The sequence below is a fragment of the Electrophorus electricus genome, chromosome 3 (assembly GCF_013358815.1).
Source record: "Electrophorus electricus isolate fEleEle1 chromosome 3, fEleEle1.pri, whole genome shotgun sequence".
NCBI lineage: Eukaryota > Metazoa > Chordata > Actinopteri > Gymnotiformes > Gymnotidae > Electrophorus > Electrophorus electricus.
Window position 1 is genome coordinate 12457501 of NC_049537.1, and position 22191 is coordinate 12479691.

General features: G+C 42.9%; 2 protein-coding genes across 6 annotated transcripts in view; one reads left to right on the forward strand and one right to left on the reverse strand.

The window, feature by feature from the left end:
- The window catches only part of dctn2 (dynactin 2 (p50)), an 18719-nt gene extending 12802 nt beyond the window's left edge, over positions 1-5917 (reverse strand). The window contains exons 1-12 of one of the 4 annotated variants that reach the window (XM_035523986.1): positions 5717-5917; positions 4771-4839; positions 4610-4618; positions 3530-3535; positions 2205-2301; positions 2057-2118; positions 1847-1945; positions 1318-1478; positions 874-1024; positions 694-759; positions 415-453; positions 158-235 (exon numbers count right to left, since the gene is read on the reverse strand). In XM_035523986.1, coding sequence (XP_035379879.1) covers positions 158-235; positions 415-453; positions 694-759; positions 874-1024; positions 1318-1478; positions 1847-1945; positions 2057-2118; positions 2205-2301; positions 3530-3535; positions 4610-4618; positions 4771-4839; positions 5717-5752 — 873 coding nt within the window. In that variant the 5' untranslated portion in view covers positions 5753-5917. The remainder of the gene's footprint in view (positions 1-157; positions 236-414; positions 454-693; positions 760-873; positions 1025-1317; positions 1479-1846; positions 1946-2056; positions 2119-2204; positions 2302-3529; positions 3536-4609; positions 4619-4770; positions 4840-5716) is intronic. The other 3 variants (XM_035523988.1, XM_035523987.1, XM_035523989.1) reach the window with 3 other exon arrangements.
- A 596-nt stretch (positions 5918-6513) lies between these two features.
- The window catches only part of kif5ab (kinesin family member 5A, b), a 29533-nt gene continuing 13855 nt past the window's right edge, over positions 6514-22191 (forward strand). For both annotated transcript variants that reach the window (XM_035524614.1, XM_027000716.2), the window contains exons 1-17: positions 6514-7012; positions 13183-13270; positions 14288-14361; positions 14473-14577; positions 14703-14751; positions 15550-15605; positions 15966-16053; positions 16200-16324; positions 16426-16530; positions 16668-16816; positions 16936-17084; positions 17237-17385; positions 18683-18751; positions 18919-19125; positions 19216-19362; positions 19654-19842; positions 21782-21899. In XM_035524614.1, coding sequence (XP_035380507.1) covers positions 6884-7012; positions 13183-13270; positions 14288-14361; positions 14473-14577; positions 14703-14751; positions 15550-15605; positions 15966-16053; positions 16200-16324; positions 16426-16530; positions 16668-16816; positions 16936-17084; positions 17237-17385; positions 18683-18751; positions 18919-19125; positions 19216-19362; positions 19654-19842; positions 21782-21899 — 1996 coding nt within the window. In that variant the 5' untranslated portion in view covers positions 6514-6883. The remainder of the gene's footprint in view (positions 7013-13182; positions 13271-14287; positions 14362-14472; positions 14578-14702; positions 14752-15549; positions 15606-15965; positions 16054-16199; positions 16325-16425; positions 16531-16667; positions 16817-16935; positions 17085-17236; positions 17386-18682; positions 18752-18918; positions 19126-19215; positions 19363-19653; positions 19843-21781; positions 21900-22191) is intronic.

The window sequence follows — 22191 nt, forward strand, 5'->3', positions numbered from 1 at the left end:
ATGATGCACCTCAGGGCAGCAGAAATCTATATCACAGCTACTGCTGCTCAAACCTTCCAATGGTTTCTCATTCTCTGTAGGCAACATTCGATCGAAAACCCTTCAGAAAACTTGGGCAGTTGCCCACTAAGATAAATCATTGTGAGCTGATGGTTACCTGCAGCCTGGCTTCAACTTGGTCCAGAGTGGCAGCGTCCAAAGCGCTGACTCTGGCTTGCAACAGCTCCATGGTCTCCTACACAGACACAGAGAGAGAGAGAGAGAGAGAGAGAGATGGAGAGCTATGAATGCCAAGAATGTGAAGACAACTGGGGAAATGCCACAGCATTACAGAAGCATGGGCACTGGACAGAACACACTACGGGTCACTGGCATTTGAAAAGCAGCTGATTCTGTGATGTGGCCTCTACTCACCATTAGGCTGGCTCCATGAAGCCCAGCACTGAGAGGACCCTGCAGCACACACAAGAAAAGCACCATCAAACTTCAGACATGACTGTTTTACAGCAGTCATAAAGTCTAGGCATAGCACTCTCAAGAACAAGAGAGGATTCCCTATGTCACAGATATAATGCAATCTGATGGCCATACATTAGTCAAACACTGAGATATTATTACAACTAATAGTAGTTGTATGCCTTTGAACCAGAGGAGACCAAGGACAGTAGGAACGTGTGTGGCAAGTTAATCCACCTTCTTATCTGATCCTGAACCTACAGCAGTCTCCAAGTCAGCCAAGCGCCTCTCCACCTCAGCTATCTGTTCATGGGGGGGGGGGGGGGGGGGGGGGTAATAGAGTGATAATAGGAAGATTTAATCTTCAGAAGATCATACACCATCGAAGTTTAGAAATAAAGCATCAAGTTGTCTTGCCTTGGCAGACTCCGTAAACTTCTCATGTTCAGGTCGGCTGTGGAGCTCGTACAGGACAACGCCATCTGGCCCTTTGGGTCCCGCAGACTTCCCCTCTCCCGATACACCACTACGCATGCCCCTTGCCACCTCCAGCTGAGTCATCAACCGCCTAACACACAACACACACATACACAGAGGAAATTATGTATTATAAATATAAGGCACCCAAAAAAATGAAGCCTCCACCTTGCTGCAAAAACACACTGCAATAATGGAACTCCAGTTCCTTCAATCCACTTCCTTCAGTCTCTCTCAGCCATCAATTCTCAATGCTTCTCATGGTTGCTGATCTGAAACCTGTCTGGCCCCTTTTCCAAACAATGGCTAAAAGGACACTTGGTGCAAACAACACTGGTCCAAGACTAGGCAATGCCCTCCTCCCACTGCTCTGCCATTCCTTACTTGGCAAGAGCTCCGTCTGGGTCGGCCAGGTTGATGTGGGCGTTGGGGCCCAGCAGTGAATCCAGGTGGCTGGAAACCAGCTGCTTCTTGAGCTGGGCGGCCTGCTGGGCCAGCACCACGGGTGTCAGGCGTTCCTCAGCGCTGCTCTCTTTAGCACTCGTCTGAAAGCACATGTCCAAACACAGAATAGCACGCACACACACACCTGAGACTAGCGCAAGCATGCGTGCATGAACACAAACACACGCACGCACACACCTGGGACCGGTGCACTTCAACGGCTCAGCAGCTTTGTAATGTGAGATCTACTTTAGATATGTGGCTATATTTTGTCCAAGCAATGACAGAACTAAAATTCACATTCATTGGGACACAGAACTTCAGAATTCTCTACAAAATGTCTACAAAATCACTGTACAAATTGGTAGCTATGGCATACCTGATGTCTAAATAGAGAAAATGTTTTTTTTACCAAGAACAGGCTATGATGACAGTACAGAGTTTGGGTGGATGTGTGCTGCAGCCCAACCTGAATGCGTTCAACCTCCTCTGTGAGCTCCTGAATCTCGTTAACGAGCCGCTGGTACTTCTGCTGAGGAGTCTCTTTCACCCCACACCCTTCCCCTAGCTAAGAGGAGCGGGAGAGACAACAGGATAAGATAACAGGATCGGGGCGGCTCCTTACAACACTTAGTTCAGCTTGTAGAAGACTAACAGCAGTACTGAGGGATGAACTCACAAGCTCATATTCTCCCGACTCATAGCCCACTCTGCGGCTCTTGCTGATGCGGTCTGAGAAGTCTGAGGGAAGAAGGGTTGCAGTAATGACACCCCAACAAGGATCATTTTAAGATTACATGTGGACATCCGTTATGCATCCTACTCACCAAGGCCCTTGGTGCTGACGCGCTTGTCTTTAAACTTGTCATAGGCTGCGTTGGGGTTGACCACAATGCGCTCCACACTGTCACTGCAAAGCTCTTCCTGTTGGAGGAGTGTTTATGTATTTGGAGGGTATAAAAATGAGCATTAAGAGCTATTTCGTAACACTAGAAAAATGTAACACCTGGAATTAGAATGCAAATTAAATGTGCATATGGTATTTAAATGCTGAGAAGCATTTTAGAATTGTCTGCAACTATAAACATGTTACATGCTTAGTGATTAGATCCAACATTTTTGCCTTTGTAAGCCAAAGACATTTTAGTACCCACAAGAGGCCTTTAAGCCCTGACTATTCTGTACAAGTCAAGTCTGGAAAGACTCAACACAAAGCCAGCCGGGCCCAAATTTAAACTCTACTACCACTGGTCTTGTTTAAAACACTTCAACTAATCTGAAATGTTTATGCACAAGCAATTGAATGCATTTTAATGCCAGATTAAAAAATGGTGCCAAGAACATGATACATGCACACACAAAAACCTTTTGCCCATGCAGTGATTAAGCCCTGATTTCAGATATAGAGGTCTCAGTGATTATTCAGTTATAGGTTAAGAAGGACAAGTGTGTAGCCCAAGCCTTCAAACATAGATTGGCTAGAGAAAGGTGAACCTGAGCAGGTCTTTGGTCCCAAATGATCTAAAGCAGTAGGCACTGTACTACAATGAAGATCTGTTGATTTGAACTTCCGATTCCAAATAATTTAATCCTTTACTCACTTGCACTCATACACACAGAGAGAGAGAGAGAGAGAGAGAGAGAGAGAGAGAGAGAGAGAGAGAGAGAGAGAGAGAGAGAGAGAGAGATGAGGAAATTATGAACCCAGACTCTTGAATTTTTCAGTTAACTCTGGGTTTGACATTTGACCTAAGATTATAAGAGTAAAGCGACTTGGCTAGAGGAGATAGAGTACTGAATCTATTCCCCAGTAATAACAGAAACTAAAGCAAACCATACACAAAAATGCCCAGGCTGCACAGATGTCATGTGTTTAATATTTGCTTTCTATTAGTTAAAGGATAAAACAGCCTACAACAGACTCCAGTATGGATGCTGAAACAACTATGCACAATGATGTGCAAGTTAGCACTGAAATAAAATGAGGATGATGAGGGTGCAAACACCCTCACAAGAGGCCAGCCAACTGCGCCTTACTGACACAAATGATAAAGGCAAAATCACTTGTAATGAATCAATCTGAGGTAAAGAAGACTTTTGATTAGGTAGGGAGGAATGGTTAGATGTTAGTGGGAATCGCATGGGCTCTTACCAGCTCCTTAGGTTCCCAAAGACAGTTAGCAGGGGGAAAGAGTAAAGGGTGACAAAGATAAAAAAAACAACAACAAACAAACAAACAAGAGGGGATAAAAAGGGGGAGGGGCACACAGGGAGAGTGAAAAGACAGTGAGAAAGAGAAAGAAACATTAATGCGGTTATCATGTGACATGCACAACAGGAGCTGGCGGCGGAGAAAAAGGGGCAGTGGGTTTAGGCATCAATGGAGTTATCTATTCATCACGTGACCTTCCTCCCTGTCCGCAACCCCAAGCAGCCGAGAGGCGTCAGTTCCACTAATCTCTCACACCATGGCAAAGCTGTGTCTGAGACAGTGTTACAATATGCTGCGCAAACTCAGGTTTGCAAAGCTCAGAGTACAGATGACAACAAGCCACTGACTGATCAGAGTTAGAATGAGAGTGCTGGAGTCACATGTATTGTTAGATGCAGGCTGCGTGACAGAGCCTAGGAGTTAGTCAGAGTTGAACATCTGTGCTAGAGTATCTGCTAGTAAGGCCAAAAGTGAAAAGATGAAAGGGCTAAAGCACATTTCCCTTTGGATCAGAACATGAGCAGGTGTTACACACATAGGGACCTTGCTCTGAAGGCACATGGCAGGAAACAGAATAAAACAGGGGCGCAGACACATACGCACGCACGTGTGCTTGCGCGCACACACTCACACACTCCCTTTTTCGCTATTGCTATAAAAAAAGCATTTTGCCTGCGAATTAGGAATTAGCCATCATCTACACCTACCATGGGATTAGGATCACTAATTATGTTGAATATACATGAAAATATCTCTACTTTGTTTAAGCACAATCATGTAAGTTTGGCTGGCGAATAGCTTGTCCTCCAGTCACACACTCTACATGTGTACATCATAAAGGTGTAGAACTAGAAATACAAAGAATAAAACAAGCACAATAAATTAAGGTGGATTCCAATTACAGATAAAAATCAGACAGTTCCACAGCTCTAGTCTATGATTATCCCTGATTGATGCACCAGAGAAGGGATCAAGATTACAACCCATGCAGCCCTGAGGCAAAAAATGAGGACCTCTTACTTGCACGAACTAGCATCCAGGGGCGGGTCAAAACAAGGAGAGTAGGTGTTGTGACAGGGGAGGGAAAGTATACTATCAGATTATCTTTGCGTCAGTTATGAGCACACCTTCTGTAAACATCTCAAAGGACGACCTCAACTATTCAACTCCAGACCACTCACCGACTCGAACTGCGCTTGGTCATCCTCCGGCAAGTCGCTGGTCTCATAGACGTCCGGCTCGTTAGAGGCCTGCGTGGAGATGATGCCATTCTGTTAATGGGCAAACCTCTGGCCAAGAGTTTCAGCATAAAGACAGCAGACTGGTGTCCTGAGACAAGCGCCACGTGGCAAACCAAAACAAACCAAAACGAACCAAAAAACCAAGCACATATCCGCACATTTCCATAGGCCAACGCCCTTTACAGAACCGCGTCGTCCAAGAAACCCGTCTGCCAGTATGGCAGCTGCTGAGCAGCAGGGCTCCGCTCACATACGTGTTATTCCAATAACACTATAATATTCCAATAATTCCCAGTTAGTTCAGCGTTAATGATAAGATCAGCGAAAGCTGATTGACCAACCTCGCCGTTATTCTTACAGAGCTAACGCTCAAAGCTGTACCATAAAACAATCGTTAACCCTAGCTAGTATCTAACTGAAATCAGCACAACAAATAGTTATCCTTCAATTTTATGCAGGTAAACATTTTTGCTACAAGGCAAAATAACACAATTGCCCTTGAACGACAAATGTAGCCGAGCGTTTATCTAGTTAGCTAGGGTTACAAGCTGCTTATGATTCACGCTAACCGGCGTTTTGCGGGGTTATAAACAGAAGCGCTTAGCGCTGAATAGACGGGCTAGGAGCCCGCTAGCTAAGTAATCCACTTAGGTAGCTCAATTCATTTATTACCAATTGTCACTCGTTATTACGTCTGCGAAATTATTTCCAACATACTGTGCTCTAAAGAGCGCCACACTTGATCTGTCCGATCACAAAACTATTTTTGTTAGAAACAATGCCAACGTTAGCTTAGCTAAGTGAAAAGGCATCCTGCTAGCTAGCCAGTCCAACTACACTGTTAGCTTTCTAGCTAGTAAACTGGTATTGAATCGTAGAGACTTACGATGCCTGGCAAGTTGGCGTATTTTGGGTCAGCCATTGCGAAACAAAAGAAGAAATGGGAATACCAGAGAGCGCCTACGATATATTTCCTAATTTTCAGTTTGAAAGCAAACTAGCTAGATAATTTGTGCACAACGCCAGTTTCCTCAGTGACTTGCAAGGTGCTGACAACACCTCAAACGTCAGGCGTTAACTCAGCATGAGTCTCGCGAGAATTGTAGTGTGAGCCCATATTTGAAACCGCAAACGCCTATCGATGTCAAAACGTTCTAGCGCAAAATGGATGTGTTCACTGTATTTTGGTAACCGCCTCTCTCGTATCTAGGCTGATTCAAAATGCGCTAAAAGAGGGTGTTGTTTATCAATATGTAAGCAATCGAAGACTAACTCGATAGTCTGTAAAATAATAATTTACTATAAAATTAGGCTATTATAGGATATAGCTTGACTAATAACAGCCGTAGTTGATTATGAATAATAGTTATAAATAATAGAATAATAAATAATGATTATAAATAATAGTTCATTAATATAATAATATGATAATATGTTGTTTTTTGTTTTGTTTTGTTTTTGTTTTATTTCAGTGTGAAGCTGTTCTGTATGTCATTCCGTGGTGTTAAGTTTAGACTACCTATGCCATCCCAAGACAGAAGCTTTTGTCATGTTCTGTTGTCATTGGCTAGCAAATCAGTGGTCCTGATACGAGCATCACTTCGGCGTCACATCCCAACATAAACCCCACCCCCTGCCAAATAAAGGACAGACAGCGTGCCTCCCCTGCATCAAAGTGCACGCCTCTCTTTCTGGATGCGCGTGGAATAGGCAAAATTGCGAACCTGTCAAGACATAACACAGAATCGTTCCGACAGCCTTTAATAATCACAAGCTGTACGTTAGACCTTAAGTATCATTCACTTCTTTTCTTTGCACAGAGCCGCATTTTCTGTTTTGGATACTGGAAGCCTCAAGACAAGGTCCTGCGTATCTGACATCCAACCAACTCTTACTGCGCCTGGTTATTTCGATTATTCAAACCCAACAGTCACCTAATCTTATTTCAAAACAAAATTTTAGCCACGTTTAATATTGAGTGAGGTTGAGGAAACAGTTTTAAAAACTACTGTTTAAAAACAGCAATACTTTTACAAACGTAGTATATCACACAATGGCCGATGCTAGCGCAGAATGCAACATTAAGGTACTGTGTCGTTTTCGTCCCTTGAATCAATCCGAAATTATCCGCGGAGACAAATTTCTCCCCATATTTCAGGGAGACGACACTGTCATCATCGGGGTAAGTTGTTTATCTTGAGTATTATCTTACTCAGAAGATTGTAAGGTTAATGAATAAAGTGACGCAGAGAGTATCATATTTCTCCCTAATTTTTTTCTAAGGAAGTTAGATCGACTATAGGTATGTAAATATTTTAGAAACCGTATTCAGTAACTGGTTATTAGTAACTGGTTATGACTATATTTTGGCAGAGTGGTATTTGTCAAAGGCTGTAACATTTCCATGGGAGAATTACCTCACATTACTGCTATGTGATTACTAAGGATTGTAATGCTATGAATTGTATATGCACCTTAATTAAAAATTATGCTACCGTTATATCTAAGGTTGGGCTGGATGAAAATTGGGCAACCAACTAGTTCTCATCTAGCCAACCCCAAAGCAAAAAGAAATCCCCATAAGTGTGCAAAATAGCAAATTAATCGAATTACTTGAATTGATTTCCCACCCTGTCACAACACACCAAAAGCCTTCAATTCTCTCAACAGTTACAGCAGTGTGGTGTCACGTCAGAGTATACCTTGCTGTCAGATCCATTGCACATGCACCTACAGCACAAATGAGGTTCCTCAGGTATTGATGTTACATGAGACATTAACTGTAACAGGGTAATATGGAGGGCAAGAGGATACACAGTGCTGAGGATAGTACTGAGACAAACATTAAACTCTTCAAATACTGAGGGGTGGGTCCATTTTTGTGTTTTGACTGTGTAGCCTATGTATCTGTGAAGTTCACCCTGGGAATGCAGACACACAAATGACTCATATAGTCATATAATTGATATTACTGTGAAAGCAAGGTTTTTTTGTTTTGTGTTATTTTTTAAGAGTTCCTGTAAATATTCTTGTTCATTTAGCCATCTAGCAAAGTCCTATACAATAAAAGGACGTGTAGTGACATTATCTTGGCTGCATAAAAGAAGCATATATTAACAGAATATAAATCTGCTTGATAAATCTGCTCCCTTATGAGCACACACAAACACACACACTCACACACACACACAGAGAGAGAGAGAGAGAGAGAGAGAGAGAGAGAGAGAGAGAGAGCTCTTAGTTTAAGAATGATGCAAGCACTGCACACACCACTGCACAAAAGTGTTTCTGTGTTGCTGTTACAAAAAACATTGGTCTCCACACTATCTTGAATTTGTGCGACATGTGAGATTAGTTAGATTAGATTAATAGTTGAGAGTTCGATGCTATTGATGATTGTATGAGAGACCCTTAGAGAGCGCAAGAGAGAGCGCGAGAGAGAGAGAGCGCGAGAGAGAGAGAGAGAGAGAGAGAGAGAGAGAGAGAGAGAGAGCACAGAGCTATATAAATCTGCATGGAGGTACAGGAACTGACACAGCAACTGGAGACTTACTTGTAGTGACAGGGTCTTAATGAATTCCTATTGGGTCTCCTGGTCTCCAAGGCTAGATAGGTTTAAGTTTCTCAACAGAATGACAGTATGAAGACATATGAATGTGCTTAGCCATTAAGATCACATACACCTACATAGCCCTTGTTACAGCTACAGCAATCCATGCTGAATGAATTCCAGTTTGTTAGCAAGGAGAGGAATATGACTGTATAGTTGAATTCAACTGAGTGACATAAGAACATGCACAGGACAGCTTGAAAACAGGATATATATTCCCATCTGAATAAGTTCTACTATCACTGTGTCCCTGAGTAGGAGTTAATCTCACTGGTCCAGTACTGTAGACAGTCAGGTTTGAGGCTTTGAAAGCACTGACTCTGGATGTTTGTAGTCATGTTGTGTCCTGCAGAGTGCTAACACGAGCTTGCAGCATTAGGCCGGGCAAGAGGTCTCTGTTTCTCTCGGACAGCTGAGAGGAGGTGCCTGTCACAGTTCAGCACGGGTCCTCCCAGTCTGCCCCCTCCAGTATGCAAATGTCTGAGTCACACTACTCCCACAGCTCAGGGTGAATCAGATGGGCTTGGCTGCAGGCATTATGTGATTCTCTTTCTAACTATCCATCCATCCATCCATCCATCCATCCATCCATCCATCCATCCATCTACTTGTCCAGCCATTCTCTTCTTTTCTCTCTATCTCCCTTTGTTAAAAATTCTTTATTCTTCTTCCTTCAACTTTCAATTAAAGTCTTTCATAAACAAAATATTCAATATCTTAATTCAACTCAGTAACACAAATTGCCAAACTAGATTTTGACAGACTCAAAAATGCGCTCTCTCTCTCTTTCTCTCTCTCTCTCTTTCTCTCTTTCTCTCTCTCTTTCTCTCTCTCTCTCTTTCTCTCTCTCTCTCTCTCTCTCTCTCTCTCTCTCTTGCTCTTTTCACCCCACCCCTCCAGCTCCCTCTAAGAATCAGCTGGAACGGTTATGACTTGCACTCAGTAAATAATTGGATGAATAAAAAATGTGTCCTACATCATCTTTTTCTGTGTCTGCAAAGGAACAAAACTGGTGTCCCAAGTGAACAGCACAGCCAAGAATTGTATAAGCATGCAGCACTGAGAATGAGCAGCAGCCTTGGCTCCTGCATGAGGATTACTAGCAGCAGAGAGGACAGCAGAGGTGTGGGTGATGGAAATGAATGAATCTCATCAGACTCAAAACATATGTAATAAAGCACAGACAGACTGCATCCGTATTCAGTTACTGAATCCTACTGCTGAAATGAGCCTGGAGCAAGCAGGATTGACTTGACCCACATACACTAGAAAACTGGTATAATCCAAGTGCACATTTATGTGTGGCATATCTACATTCGGTGGATCCATGGTAATTACACAGTGTACTGTAGTGGGAGAATAAATCTACACAGTGCATTTTATGATGTACTACGTATGCACAATGTGATTATAACTGGTAAAATGCAAGATTATATACTGCATAATACAATTTCTGGTTACATAAGGTTTTTTTTTTTTTTTTTTTCAAATATAAGTATTTCTATGTAGTCCACCTTTTTTAATCTTGTTTTTTGATGTCTGACATCTCATAATTGTATACTGTATTGTGGACTGCATACTAATAATCTTCTGATGAAAGGCACATTAAGTTAGTCAGGTTACTGGGTAATCATTTTAGCATTAGTCCAGCCAGTTGTGTGATATGTATATCAGAACAAAGCTCTAGTAGTCTCTGTATTTCCCTTTCATGTGCACATGTCTTAACCAGAACGTGTGCATGCATGTGTACGTGATTTCATGTTTCAGTGACTTCAGGCTCTGCAGTGGATTATATCTTAGTCTTTCCATATGCAAAGGGTGTGTAGAAAGCCCATAAGCATCACACATGCAATATACAATATTTTAAAAATCAATGTCAACTCGGTTGCATCATTATCATCCACAAAACTTATTGAACAAGGAAAGCCCTTTCTGTTTGTCTATTCGCCATGAAATGATCAAGCAATGTAAATCTCAGCTGTAATTTTTTTAATGTTTCTAAAAAATAAATAAATACAAATGACCAGAAAAAGAAGTAACTAGCCAAATTAGATTGGTTTGATTATGATAGCATTCATATGTGGTCTAGAATTGGCATGTTTTTTTCATGCTAAATTATGATAGTTTCTCAATATACATGGTATTTCATATTAAAAATATATTTAGAGTATATAACTCCAGATACGTTCCAAATACATTGTTAGAAGATTGTGAAAGGGGGCATATATGAAAAATGTTATTGCATATGAAAGGGTCCATAATCATATAAAAATAGTTTATGTATTAAATATGCTGCTCATATTTAATACATGATACATAACTCATGACCATATATGATTTTTATGGCCCTTTTGCACATGGGTTTATTTGTAGCCTCTGTCTGTACACCTTTCAAACGTGATTGTGAGCCTTCATTACAGCTGAAAAATGGAGAATTATCAGGGTTGGTAAGGAAGTGTGTATGATGTAGTGAGAAGTTAGTAATCATCTTTTTTACTGTAGGTATCATTAGTAACAGAAATGCAGTGCTCTAGTGATATTGAGGTCAGTCTATGTTTGAGGGTATGCATAGGTGCGTGCGCACGTGTGGGTGTGTGTGTCTGTGTTTGAGTGTTTATGAAATGCCCCAAAGTGTGTTTTGCATGTATGTCTGAGTTTCATTTCTACCAATTTCCTGCCTTTTCTCCAACTCTTTTCTTCCAGTTAGTGTTTTATGGCTTTCAGTAAACTTCCAAGGTGACCAAAAATGTGAAATATTTTCATTAAATAAATTCATCACATTTTCTTCTCTCTTCCCTTCTCCTTCCCTCTCTCTCTTCTATCTTTATCTCTCTCTTTTGCCAGTTCACATTCCTGCTCTGCTGAATATGAGTAGTAGTTATTAAAAATGGCCTGCTGTAAAGGGCTTTTCTGTCTAGTTCTAATAAGGGAAAATAGGACGTCATTGCACCATATTACAGGTGGAGCCAACTGAGGTCAAGAAGGACAACCGGGGAAGTATTTTTTGACTGAGGAAGTATTTTAGGTTTTAAAAGTGCAAACGAGAGACATTAACGAGAGAAATGAGGTTGTACTGCAAGGGCATGGAAGAATGGTAAAGAGTATCCTTGTGTGTGTGGCTGAAAGGAAGATGAATCTTCTAAAGAGAATTCTCGCTAGCGTGAGGCTATTAGAGCATGCCCCCCATACCTTTAGCTCGGCCTCCCTCGTTTCATTATTCTGCCATTTCTTTCAATGTCTTTCTCGTTCTTTCTCTGTATCTACTCAGGTGTGAGCTCCACACTTTCTTTCTCTCACTTTCTCTCTTTCCCTCCCTTTTTCTTTCTCTGCTGTTCTATCTGCCTCCACCCCCACCTGTTCTAGTTTGTTCCTGTCTTAATTGTACTCCTGCTCAGACCAATGGGAAGGGTCTGGCTAGATATTGATAATGTTAAACCAAAAAGCATACAGCCTTTTTGATATGCTGCATAACATGTTAAGCATATATACGGCATAAATCCTTTACCCAGGTTACACAATTAAATATTCTCTCTGTTACACAGACAGGACCTGCAGAGTGTTACTGTTTGGCTGGAGTTGTTATAGGATTTACCAGGGTTGGGAGCGTTACTTTAAAAATGTGTTTCGTTAAAGATTACTGAAAACCCATTGAAAAAAATGATCTGAATCCTAATCCAAAGGATTACTATATTAAAGCAATGTAATCTGATTACTTTCCATTACATTTGAATTACTTGTTAACCCATTCACTGCCAAAGAATTTTGGAACATTGGTTCCTTGCAATGCCGGGCAGTATGGCCACCAAGAAGCTCTTGTATCTTTTCTCTGCAGACTCATGAACAACTCAGCAGACGTGTAAAAATTGTCCACATAAACAGCACGTGCCTTCCCCAGCAGTCCTGCACTGCTGAGAAGGTCCTTTGCTGCAGAATGCACAACCCCTACACCACTATCTAATTGGTCAGCTCCACCAGTGTTAACCTCCCAGATAGGTATTTTGTGTTTTAGCTTGAACAAATTTATCAATACAATGCACACACATAACACAACACATGGTACATATTTTAAACCTTTAAGTGAATGCAGACTCTTTTATTCTGGCGCTGTTGCAGTGTGACAATAGTCATGGGAACCGTTCACTCAGTTAGAACCTTATATATATTCTCTTCACATCTTTTCACCAGAGAGAGAGAGAGTGAGAGAGAGAGAGAGAGAGAGAGGCCTCTGATGCTCAGCTGTGCTAATGCCTCTGTGAGGAAAGCTCAAAGCCGTGCTCCCTGTGGAGAAGGAAGTAGAGGGACTAATTAATGAGTGTGAGGCAGTTGTCAAGTGATGAGGAGAGTGGGTTTGTGTAAATATTGATTTTTTTGTTTATGTGAGTGATGTTTGAATTCCTTGGAATTATAAGATTTGAGATTTTGATTAATAGAAGTGTTGTTCTTAAAATTCGCATGATTCCATATGTTTTCAAATTTCTCTTATTTAAAATCAAGGAGTCATTTTAGGACTTGTAATTCAAATATGATTAAAGTACTAGAGAGAACCTGTAAGTTTAATGTGTTTGTTTCAGTGCGTAACCATCCATCTATCCATTCTGTAGCGGAAAAGATTGTTTTTACTAATCTGTTTGTACTAATTTCACAGCAGTTGTTAGTTATTGTTTGTACTAATCTAACAGCAGTTCTTACTCACTGGGTTTGGTATTTTACGACTGTAACATTCTCATGTCTATTTCCTGCAGGGCAAGTCATTTGTATTTGACAGGGTCTTTCCTACTAACACTACACAAGAGCAGGTCTACAACAGCTGTGCCAAACAGATTGTCAAAGGTGAGTGTGTAGGTTTCAATTACAGGCCATGTGTTACTCTGATAAGGGTTAGCATTAGCAACAAGTCTTGTATCAGTGAACTTTGTTACAGGCTAGTGTAGATATGTTAAAAAAAAAAAAAATGAGGACATGTCTTTTCCCATGAAACATTCTCTTCTTCATTTGAACTCAGAGGCCTACTTTTCAATCTCTCACACCCATCCACATTCCTGCCTTTCTCCATTATTCACATACTAATGTACATCCAATACTGCAGTGCATCAGTCGGAGGCACTGCAATGGCTCCAGTTCAGAAGCAAACAGAGAGGAATATGTATAAATAGGAATATACCACCATGACAGAGAACAGGAGAACATATGTGTATCTTTGCATTTGTGTGCTGACCAGTTGGTTAGGTGAGATAACCTCCGCATGGATTTACTGTTCTCTTCCATCATTGTCCATCCCTTCATCTCTCTTTCTCCCTCTCTTTCTCTCTTTGCTCATACCTTTGTCTCCTCTCCTCTTTCCTGCATGCTGACAGGCTTTTTAACTTTAAACCCAGCTCTGCTCTTCTCACTGACGCACGTTAGAGAAAAAAGCTGCTTCCTACTGCACTGCACATACCGAGCACAGCAATGCAGGGAGATTAGGAAAAGTGGCTTCTATGCACGTGTTTGTAAAAGCAGATTGTTTGATACGAACACTTTCTTCAGAGCAAATCCAGTAATAGGGCTGGGTTTTTACTGTATTTTGTCTTACTCTTTTCAGCTAAGTCTGGGTGAGTGAGTTCTGGTCATGTTTAGGGATGCATAAAACAAAAAAGATTTCCAGTTAATACATTTATTGTAATTGGAACCACTTTGAATATGATAAAGATTATCCAAAGTAGAATCCGCAGTGAGAATTGCAGATTTCAATTAGTCCAGACTTATCATAACTACTTATCATAAGGATAATGTAAGTGGAATGGCTCATGTGGTAATATGGTATATGTATTGCCATTACATAAGTAAAATGTGCCACCTTCATTTCAGATGTGCTGGATGGATACAATGGAACCATCTTTGCATACGGACAAACGTCCTCGGGCAAAACTCACACCATGGAGGTGGGAAGGCAGCTCCCTTTATCCACACACTTCACCTCACAGTTTTCAGCCTTCAATGTCAGCAATGTCCTCTCTCTTCTCATCTCTCTCTCTTTTGGCTGCTTTAATCAGGGCAAGCTCCATGATCCCAATGGCATGGGCATTATTCCAAGAATCGCTGATGACATTTTCCACCATATCTTTGCCATGGATGAAAATCTAGAGTTTCACATCAAGGTACCAATGTACTCTAATATTTCTAGGTCATGCCCCTGTGAGAAATGTTATATTTCTAATGATTAGTAATGTATGTAATTTTATTCATGCACTACCTTGATATATCCACTTCTTGTTTATGCCAGGTTTCCTACTTTGAAATCTACATGGATAAAATTCGAGACCTGCTTGATGGTGAGAATGCATGTTTAGAAGTCAAGAAATGTTTAAAAACAATGCAGCCGATCTTAAAGCATTTAGTTGTTGGTGTGTGTGTGTGTGTGTGTGTGTGTGTGTGTGTGTGTGTGTGTGTGTGTGTGTGTGTGTGTGTGTGCGTGCATGCGCGTGTGAGAGAGCAAAAAGTCAGAGGTGGGATGTTGGGGGTTGGATACTATAAATGTTCATGTTGCATTATGATAATAAAGAGGTCAAGATAATGTTCCATGACCAAACGGAGATGCTTATCGGCATGTATTATGGAGGTTTGGATTTGAGTCAGACAGGCTGCAGGGGAGTGGGAGAGTACAATCAAACCGGGACAGAGAGGGAGCAGTGGACGTGAGCTGGTATTTAGAGCACTTTGCCCAGGGACAGAGAGTGGCAATGGGAATTCAAATATTCACACAGCATGCTGCAGAAGCTGATGTTCACATTTAGTCCTGTCTGGCCTCACTGAAGTGAAACGTCATTTCCCTGTTGGAGGCTGATCACTGTATGTGTTTTATCTGAGAGCCATACAGATTTGCACACTGTGCATTTTTAGCATAATCTCCTAAAATGTTAAAAAGAAAGCACTTTCTTTTTCTCCTACTGTTCTGTAAACTCAGTTTTGTTTGCTTGTTGAATTTCTGCTTCTCATCTTTCCTAATTTATTCTAATCGTTTCTCTCCATCTCTTAATTTCCATAAATATGTCCATTTTCCTCAGAGATTGGCAAATGCTGAGAAACCTGCTTCTCCCACATCTCTCTCTGTCTTTCTCTCTTTCTGTCAGTGAGTAAGACCAATCTGTCAGTACATGAAGATAAGAACAGAGTCCCATATGTAAAGGTAAGTTAGACTGAAGGGTGACAATCTGAAGTTCAAGTTGGATTGAAGGCAATGGTTGCATAATTATAAAAGAATAGCAGCTTGGATATTGTAGGTTGAATCTTAATCTGTGACAGCCCACATAAAAACCACATAAACAAACATAAATATCACTGTGAATCTAGATCAGCTTCAGCCAATGTCCCTGGGACTGAGGAAAATTGCAGTAGCATATGCACACACTAAAATCTCAAGCTGTCAGACACATATAAGTGGCTAAAGGTATGACTATGCCAGATGAGCTAAGGCGGTGTTTGCCATGTTGCTGAATTCAGTTGAGCTGTTTTTAAATGTTTGTGTGTGTGTCTGTGTGTGGTACAGGGCTGCACAGAACGCTTTGTGTCCAGTCCTGAGGAAGTGATGGATGTGATTGACGAAGGAAAATCTAACCGCCATGTGGCTGTTACCAGTGAGTACTCCATCTTCGCTGCAGCTTTAGCCTCGTTTCGTTTGACTTAAGAAGCCAGTTCTTAGTGCCAGTTCTTAGAAGCCAGTTCTTAGAGAGCGTGTTCAGTAAGTGGCGTGGTGTGAGATGTTGTTGTACTGGTGCTCCAGACATGAACGAGCACAGCTCCAGGAGTCACAGCATCTTCCTCATTAACATCAAACAAGAGCACGTGGAAACGGAGCAGAAACTGAGCGGCAAGCTCTATCTGGTGGACCTGGCCGGGAGTGAGAAGGTGAGAGCGCCATCTGGGGGTGGGATGCCGTCGCGTGTGCATAGTGGCTCTGCTTGTGTAGATTTGGATGCACTTCAATCCCCTTTTTCTCACTTCCAAAGGTGAGTAAGACAGGGGCGGAAGGGTCTGTCCTGGATGAAGCCAAAAACATCAACAAGTCTCTGTCTGCACTGGGAAACGTGATTTCGGCTCTGGCAGAGGGCACGGTGAGTTCGACAACACAAGGCAAAACCAAGGGCTTGGTATATCTGTTCATTATGGCACCTCTTTCATCAATGTAGGCATCCACAAAATAACCACAAATATCCACAAAATTACCCCTTTATAAAACCCCTTTCTGCAGAAGACCCATGTACCGTACCGGGATAGCAAGATGACACGGATCCTGCAGGACTCTCTGGGAGGGAACTGCAGGACCACCATGTTCATCTGCTGCTCGCCATCTTCCTTCAACGAGGCCGAGACCAAATCCACACTCATGTTTGGACAACGGTAATGCTCTAGACAAATAAGTACATAACAACCAAACAAGTAAACAGGTAAACAAACTCAGTTCAAGGCTTCAGACCTCAGCAGAGAATGTGTGGCTCATACATCCCCCCCTCCCCTAGTGCTAAGACCATAAGGAACACTGCCTCGGTGAATCTGGAGCTAACGGCGGACCAGTGGAGGAGGAAGTACGAGAAGGAGAAGGATAAGAACAAGACTTTGAAGGAAAGCATCCAGAAACTGGAGGCGGAGCTTAACCGCTGGCGTAACGGTGAGGCTGTTACAGGACGGGAACGTCTGAGAGAGCACCCTCTTCCGGATGTCCGTCTTACAATATTATTTTGCCGTTATAGGTGAAGCAGTGCCTGAGTTGTAGTACAGTGGTGTGTGTGTGTTGGTAATGGGAATTCCTCTGCCGTGTAGGTGAGGCGGTCCCTGAGCTGGAGCGGGGTGGTGTGTGTGGTGTGGAGTGTGAGCTTCCAGAGGACACCACTATAGATGACAGCAGCTCCTTCCCTGTCCGAGCCACGGAGGAGGAAGTACAAAAACTCTACAAACAGCTTGATGACAAGGTGAGTACAGAGAGAACACATATGACTTTTCCACTGAGCGAAGACTTTGCAGAAGCTGGAAGAAACTGTACAACTGAAACTGAACAATCCTAGGAAACGTCAGAACTGTATATCTGTCAGCAGTATATCAGCTGCACTTTTTTGCTGCAAGTTATCTTGCTTATTTAATTTTTTATGTGTGCTTATCTATCTAGTTATTTATTTTAAAGTAGTGATCGTCATTTGCTTCAGTCGTAACTCACTCACTGGTGTGTTTACTGTAATCCACAAGTGACAGATTGATCTGAAGTTTAACGATGATAAAAGATAATAGAGCAATTTAGGGAGTGGCGCTGAACACTAAATCTGCATGCTATGAATGAGGGTGGAGAAATCCTATTTTGGGGTTATATTATATGGTGAGAAGAAAGCATTAAATGTGGCCTGACAGATTGCCAGTGGTCAGGAATAATGCACCATACACACGGTCAAATGAGTCTCCAGACACAACCTTGGATTTCTTTTATATTGATGCATTTGATCACCATGCCTCAATGTTTTAAAGGTGCTATAATTATCTCTTAGCTAAAGCTATATTTATCTCTTCCTAGGTACTGTTTGGCTACTGTGGTTTCTATATCTCACTGATCCACAGTGACAATGAGCAACTCTTGTCTTCCACTCCATAATACAAAATGAACACTTGAACAAAAAGAATAAGTCTACCACTGGGTTGAGTTTGCCCTGCACCTGCATGCACTTCTAGGAATTGAAATTATACTCATCTGATATATCTCATATATTGCTTTGTGGCTATGCAAAAAGTTTATATACCCATACAGCAGTCTTCTTCCAGAAAGACAGAATTGTATTGGCATTTTATTAGATATATACTGCAGATATCTAAATCACATATCAAGTAACCTAATGACATTAACAACACTAAATATGGAAAAGCACAAAATCACAACATAAATGTAGTCTCTTGTGACATGGTCGTCAGGAAGTGTCCCACCAATACCTCATCATGACATCCAGAGACACCTCCAAGAAGCGGTTTTGTGTGTATTTCAGTTTAGGATATAGTATCAGAGAAGCCCATGTTCATTGGACTGCCATGGTTTTGTATCTCTCAGTTTTTACTAGTCAGTTCTACCAGTGGTCTTGAGGTGATTAGTGAAGCCATGTGGGAGGTCTTTCACCTTCTGAACCTGAAATATCCACCTTAAAAGTTTTTTTGCATTGAGTGTACGTACTGAATAGTTTAGTAATATAACATTTTCTTTCCCCTGGTCATGTCATCCTCTCTTACCTACAGGATGATGAGATTAACCTGCAGAGTCAGCTGGTGGAAAAACTGAAGAAACAGATGCTGGATCAGGAGGAGGTGCAGATTTTTCTTTCATTCACTCTCTCATTTCATTTCTCAGATCTCTCTGTTCTCTCTTTTTTTTTCCTCAGTCTTTCTCCTTCAGGTAGACGTGCCTGATACCAAGGCTTGTCTGCTTACTATAATCTGTGTGTGTGTGTGTGTGTGTGTGTGTGTGTGTGTAGTTGCTGGCATTGTCGCACACAGACAGCGATCGAGTGCAGTGTGAGCTAGGCCGCTTGCAGGCCGAGAGCGAGAGCGCTAAGGCTGAGGTGAAGGAGGTCTTGCAGGCACTGGAGGAGCTGGCTCTTAGCTATGATCAGAAGAGTCAGGAGGTCCTGGACAAGGGTCTGCAGAACAAGCTACTCAGCGAGGAGCTTACCCAGAAAATGGGGAGTCCTGTCTCCTACACATCAAATCTCATTTAAAGCTTCTGTGTTTGAGTTTAACATGGTTAGAAGTAATTTGTCTTTATCTTTCAGACGGATCTGATGTGCTTGGAGAGGGAGTTCTCTCGGCTGCAGGAAGTGAGTGGTCAGCAGAGGAAACGCATCACAGAGGTTCTGAACACCCTTCTCAAAGACCTGAATGACTTTAGCATTATCCTGGGCAGTGGTGACATCAGACTGGTATGTGTATTTGTGTATGTGTGCACGTTTACAGTTCAGGCACAGAAATGTGCTACATATATATATACTGCACACACACCTCTCATTAGAAATCTTCTTCAGATAATTCTGTTTGCTCTGTGTGCCTTTCGTTTGCCTCATCTGCTAGCTTCCAGCATTAACAGTGGCTTATGCTTGCACCAGTATGCACACAGCTCACACTATTTCTCTCTGCTGGAGTTACTTTAGTGTGTTCATCCACTGCTGTTTCTCCACTTTGTCGGTGACGCCTCTCTCTCCTTCCCGCCATAGCCACGTGAGCTCTCTGGTATATTGGAGGAGGAGTATGCCGTGATGTGTGTGTACGTCAGTAAGGTGAAGTCTGAGCTGAAGTCACTCGTGAAACGCTGCAGGCACCTGGAGAGCCTGCAGAGTGACAGCCACCGCAAAATGGAGGAGACTGGGAGGGAGCTGTCGTCCTGTCAGCTGCTCATTTCACAGGTGAGAATGCATGAACACTCGCACGTTGACACACACTCCCACGTTGACACACACACACACACACTCCCACGTTGACACACACACACACAAACACTCCCACGTTGACACACACACACACAAACACTCCCACGTTGACACACACACACACACACTCCCACGTTGACACACACACACACACACACACACTCCCACGTTGACACACACACACACACACACACTCCCACGTTGACACACACACACACACACACACTCCCACGTTGACACACACACACACACACACACACTCCCACGTTGACACACACACACACACACACACACTCCCACGTTGACACACACACACACACACACACTCCCACGTTGACACACACACACACACTCCCACGTTGACACACACACACACACTCCCACGTTGACACACACACACACACTCCCACGTTGACACACACACACACACTCCCACGTTGACACACACACACACACACACACTCCCACGTTGACACACACACACACACACTCCCACGTTGACACACACACACACACACTCCCACGTTGACATACACACACACACACTCCCACGTTGACATACACACACACACACACTCCCACGTTGACATACACACACACACACACTCCCACGTTGACATACACACACACACACACTCCCACGTTGACATACACACACACGCACACACTCCCACGTTGACATACACACACACGCACACACTCCCACGTTGACACACACACACACGCACACACTCCCACGTTGACACACACACACACACTCCCACGTTGACACACACACACACACACACTCCCACGTTGACACACACACACACACACACTCCCACGTTGACACACACACACACACACACTCCCACGTTGACACACACACACACACACACACACACACACTCCCACGTTGACACACACACACGCACACTCCCACGTTGACATACACACACACACACTCCCACGTTGACATACACACACACGCACACTCCCACGTTGACATACACACACACGCACACTCCCACGTTGACATACACACACACGCACACTCCCACGTTGACATACACACACACGCACACTCCCACGTTGACATACACACACACGCACACTCCCACGTTGACATACACACACACGCACACTCCCACGTTGACATACACACACACACACACTCCCACGTTGACATACACACACACGCACACTCCCACGTTGACATACACACACACGCACACTCCCACGTTGACATACACACACACGCACACTCCCACGTTGACATACACACACACGCACACTCCCACGTTGACATACACACACACGCACACTCCCACGTTGACATACACACACACGCACACTCCCACGTTGACATACACACACACGCACACTCCCACGTTGACATACACACACACGCACACTCCCACGTTGACATACACACACACGCACACTCCCACGTTGACATACACACACACGCACACTCCCACGTTGACATACACACACACGCACACTCCCACGTTGACATACACACACACGCACACTCCCACGTTGACATACACACACACGCACACTCCCACGTTGACATACACACACACGCACACTCCCACGTTGACATACACACACACGCACACTCCCACGTTGACATACACACACACGCACACTCCCACGTTGACATACACACACACGCACACTCCCACGTTGACATACACACACACGCACACTCCCACGTTGACATACACACACGCACACTCCCACGTTGACATACACACACACACACACTCCCACGTTGACATACACACACACACACTCCCACGTTGACATACACACACACACACACACACTCCCACGTTGACATACACACACACACACACTCTCCCACGTTGACATACACACACACACACACGGTCTGCAGATCTAACCATGTTTGATGTTTGCGTGTTAGCATGAGGCGAAGATCCGCTCTCTAAGTGAGTATATGCAGAATATGGAGCTTAAAAAGAGACAACTGGAGGAGACCTGTGACTGTCTGAGTGAAGAGCTTTCCAGACTACAAAACACAGGTAAATTTTCCTACACAAACACCAGGCAGCCTTGTGTATTTCAGAGTTTGGTAACTGTTCCAGGCATAACTGTTGCATTAAAAAATTAAGTTCAGACAAGTATGAACCTGCTCACAACTTGAAACATACTGTTCGGACAATTGAACCTTAGTTCCAAAATTCCATAATTATACTGATTGGCAAGTAGCACTGACTGCCCACAGGGGATTGATATGTGGAATTCTATATCTCTGCACTTCTACACACTACAGTTTCTACACTTCACTAAACATTCCATGTTAAAAAGTATAAA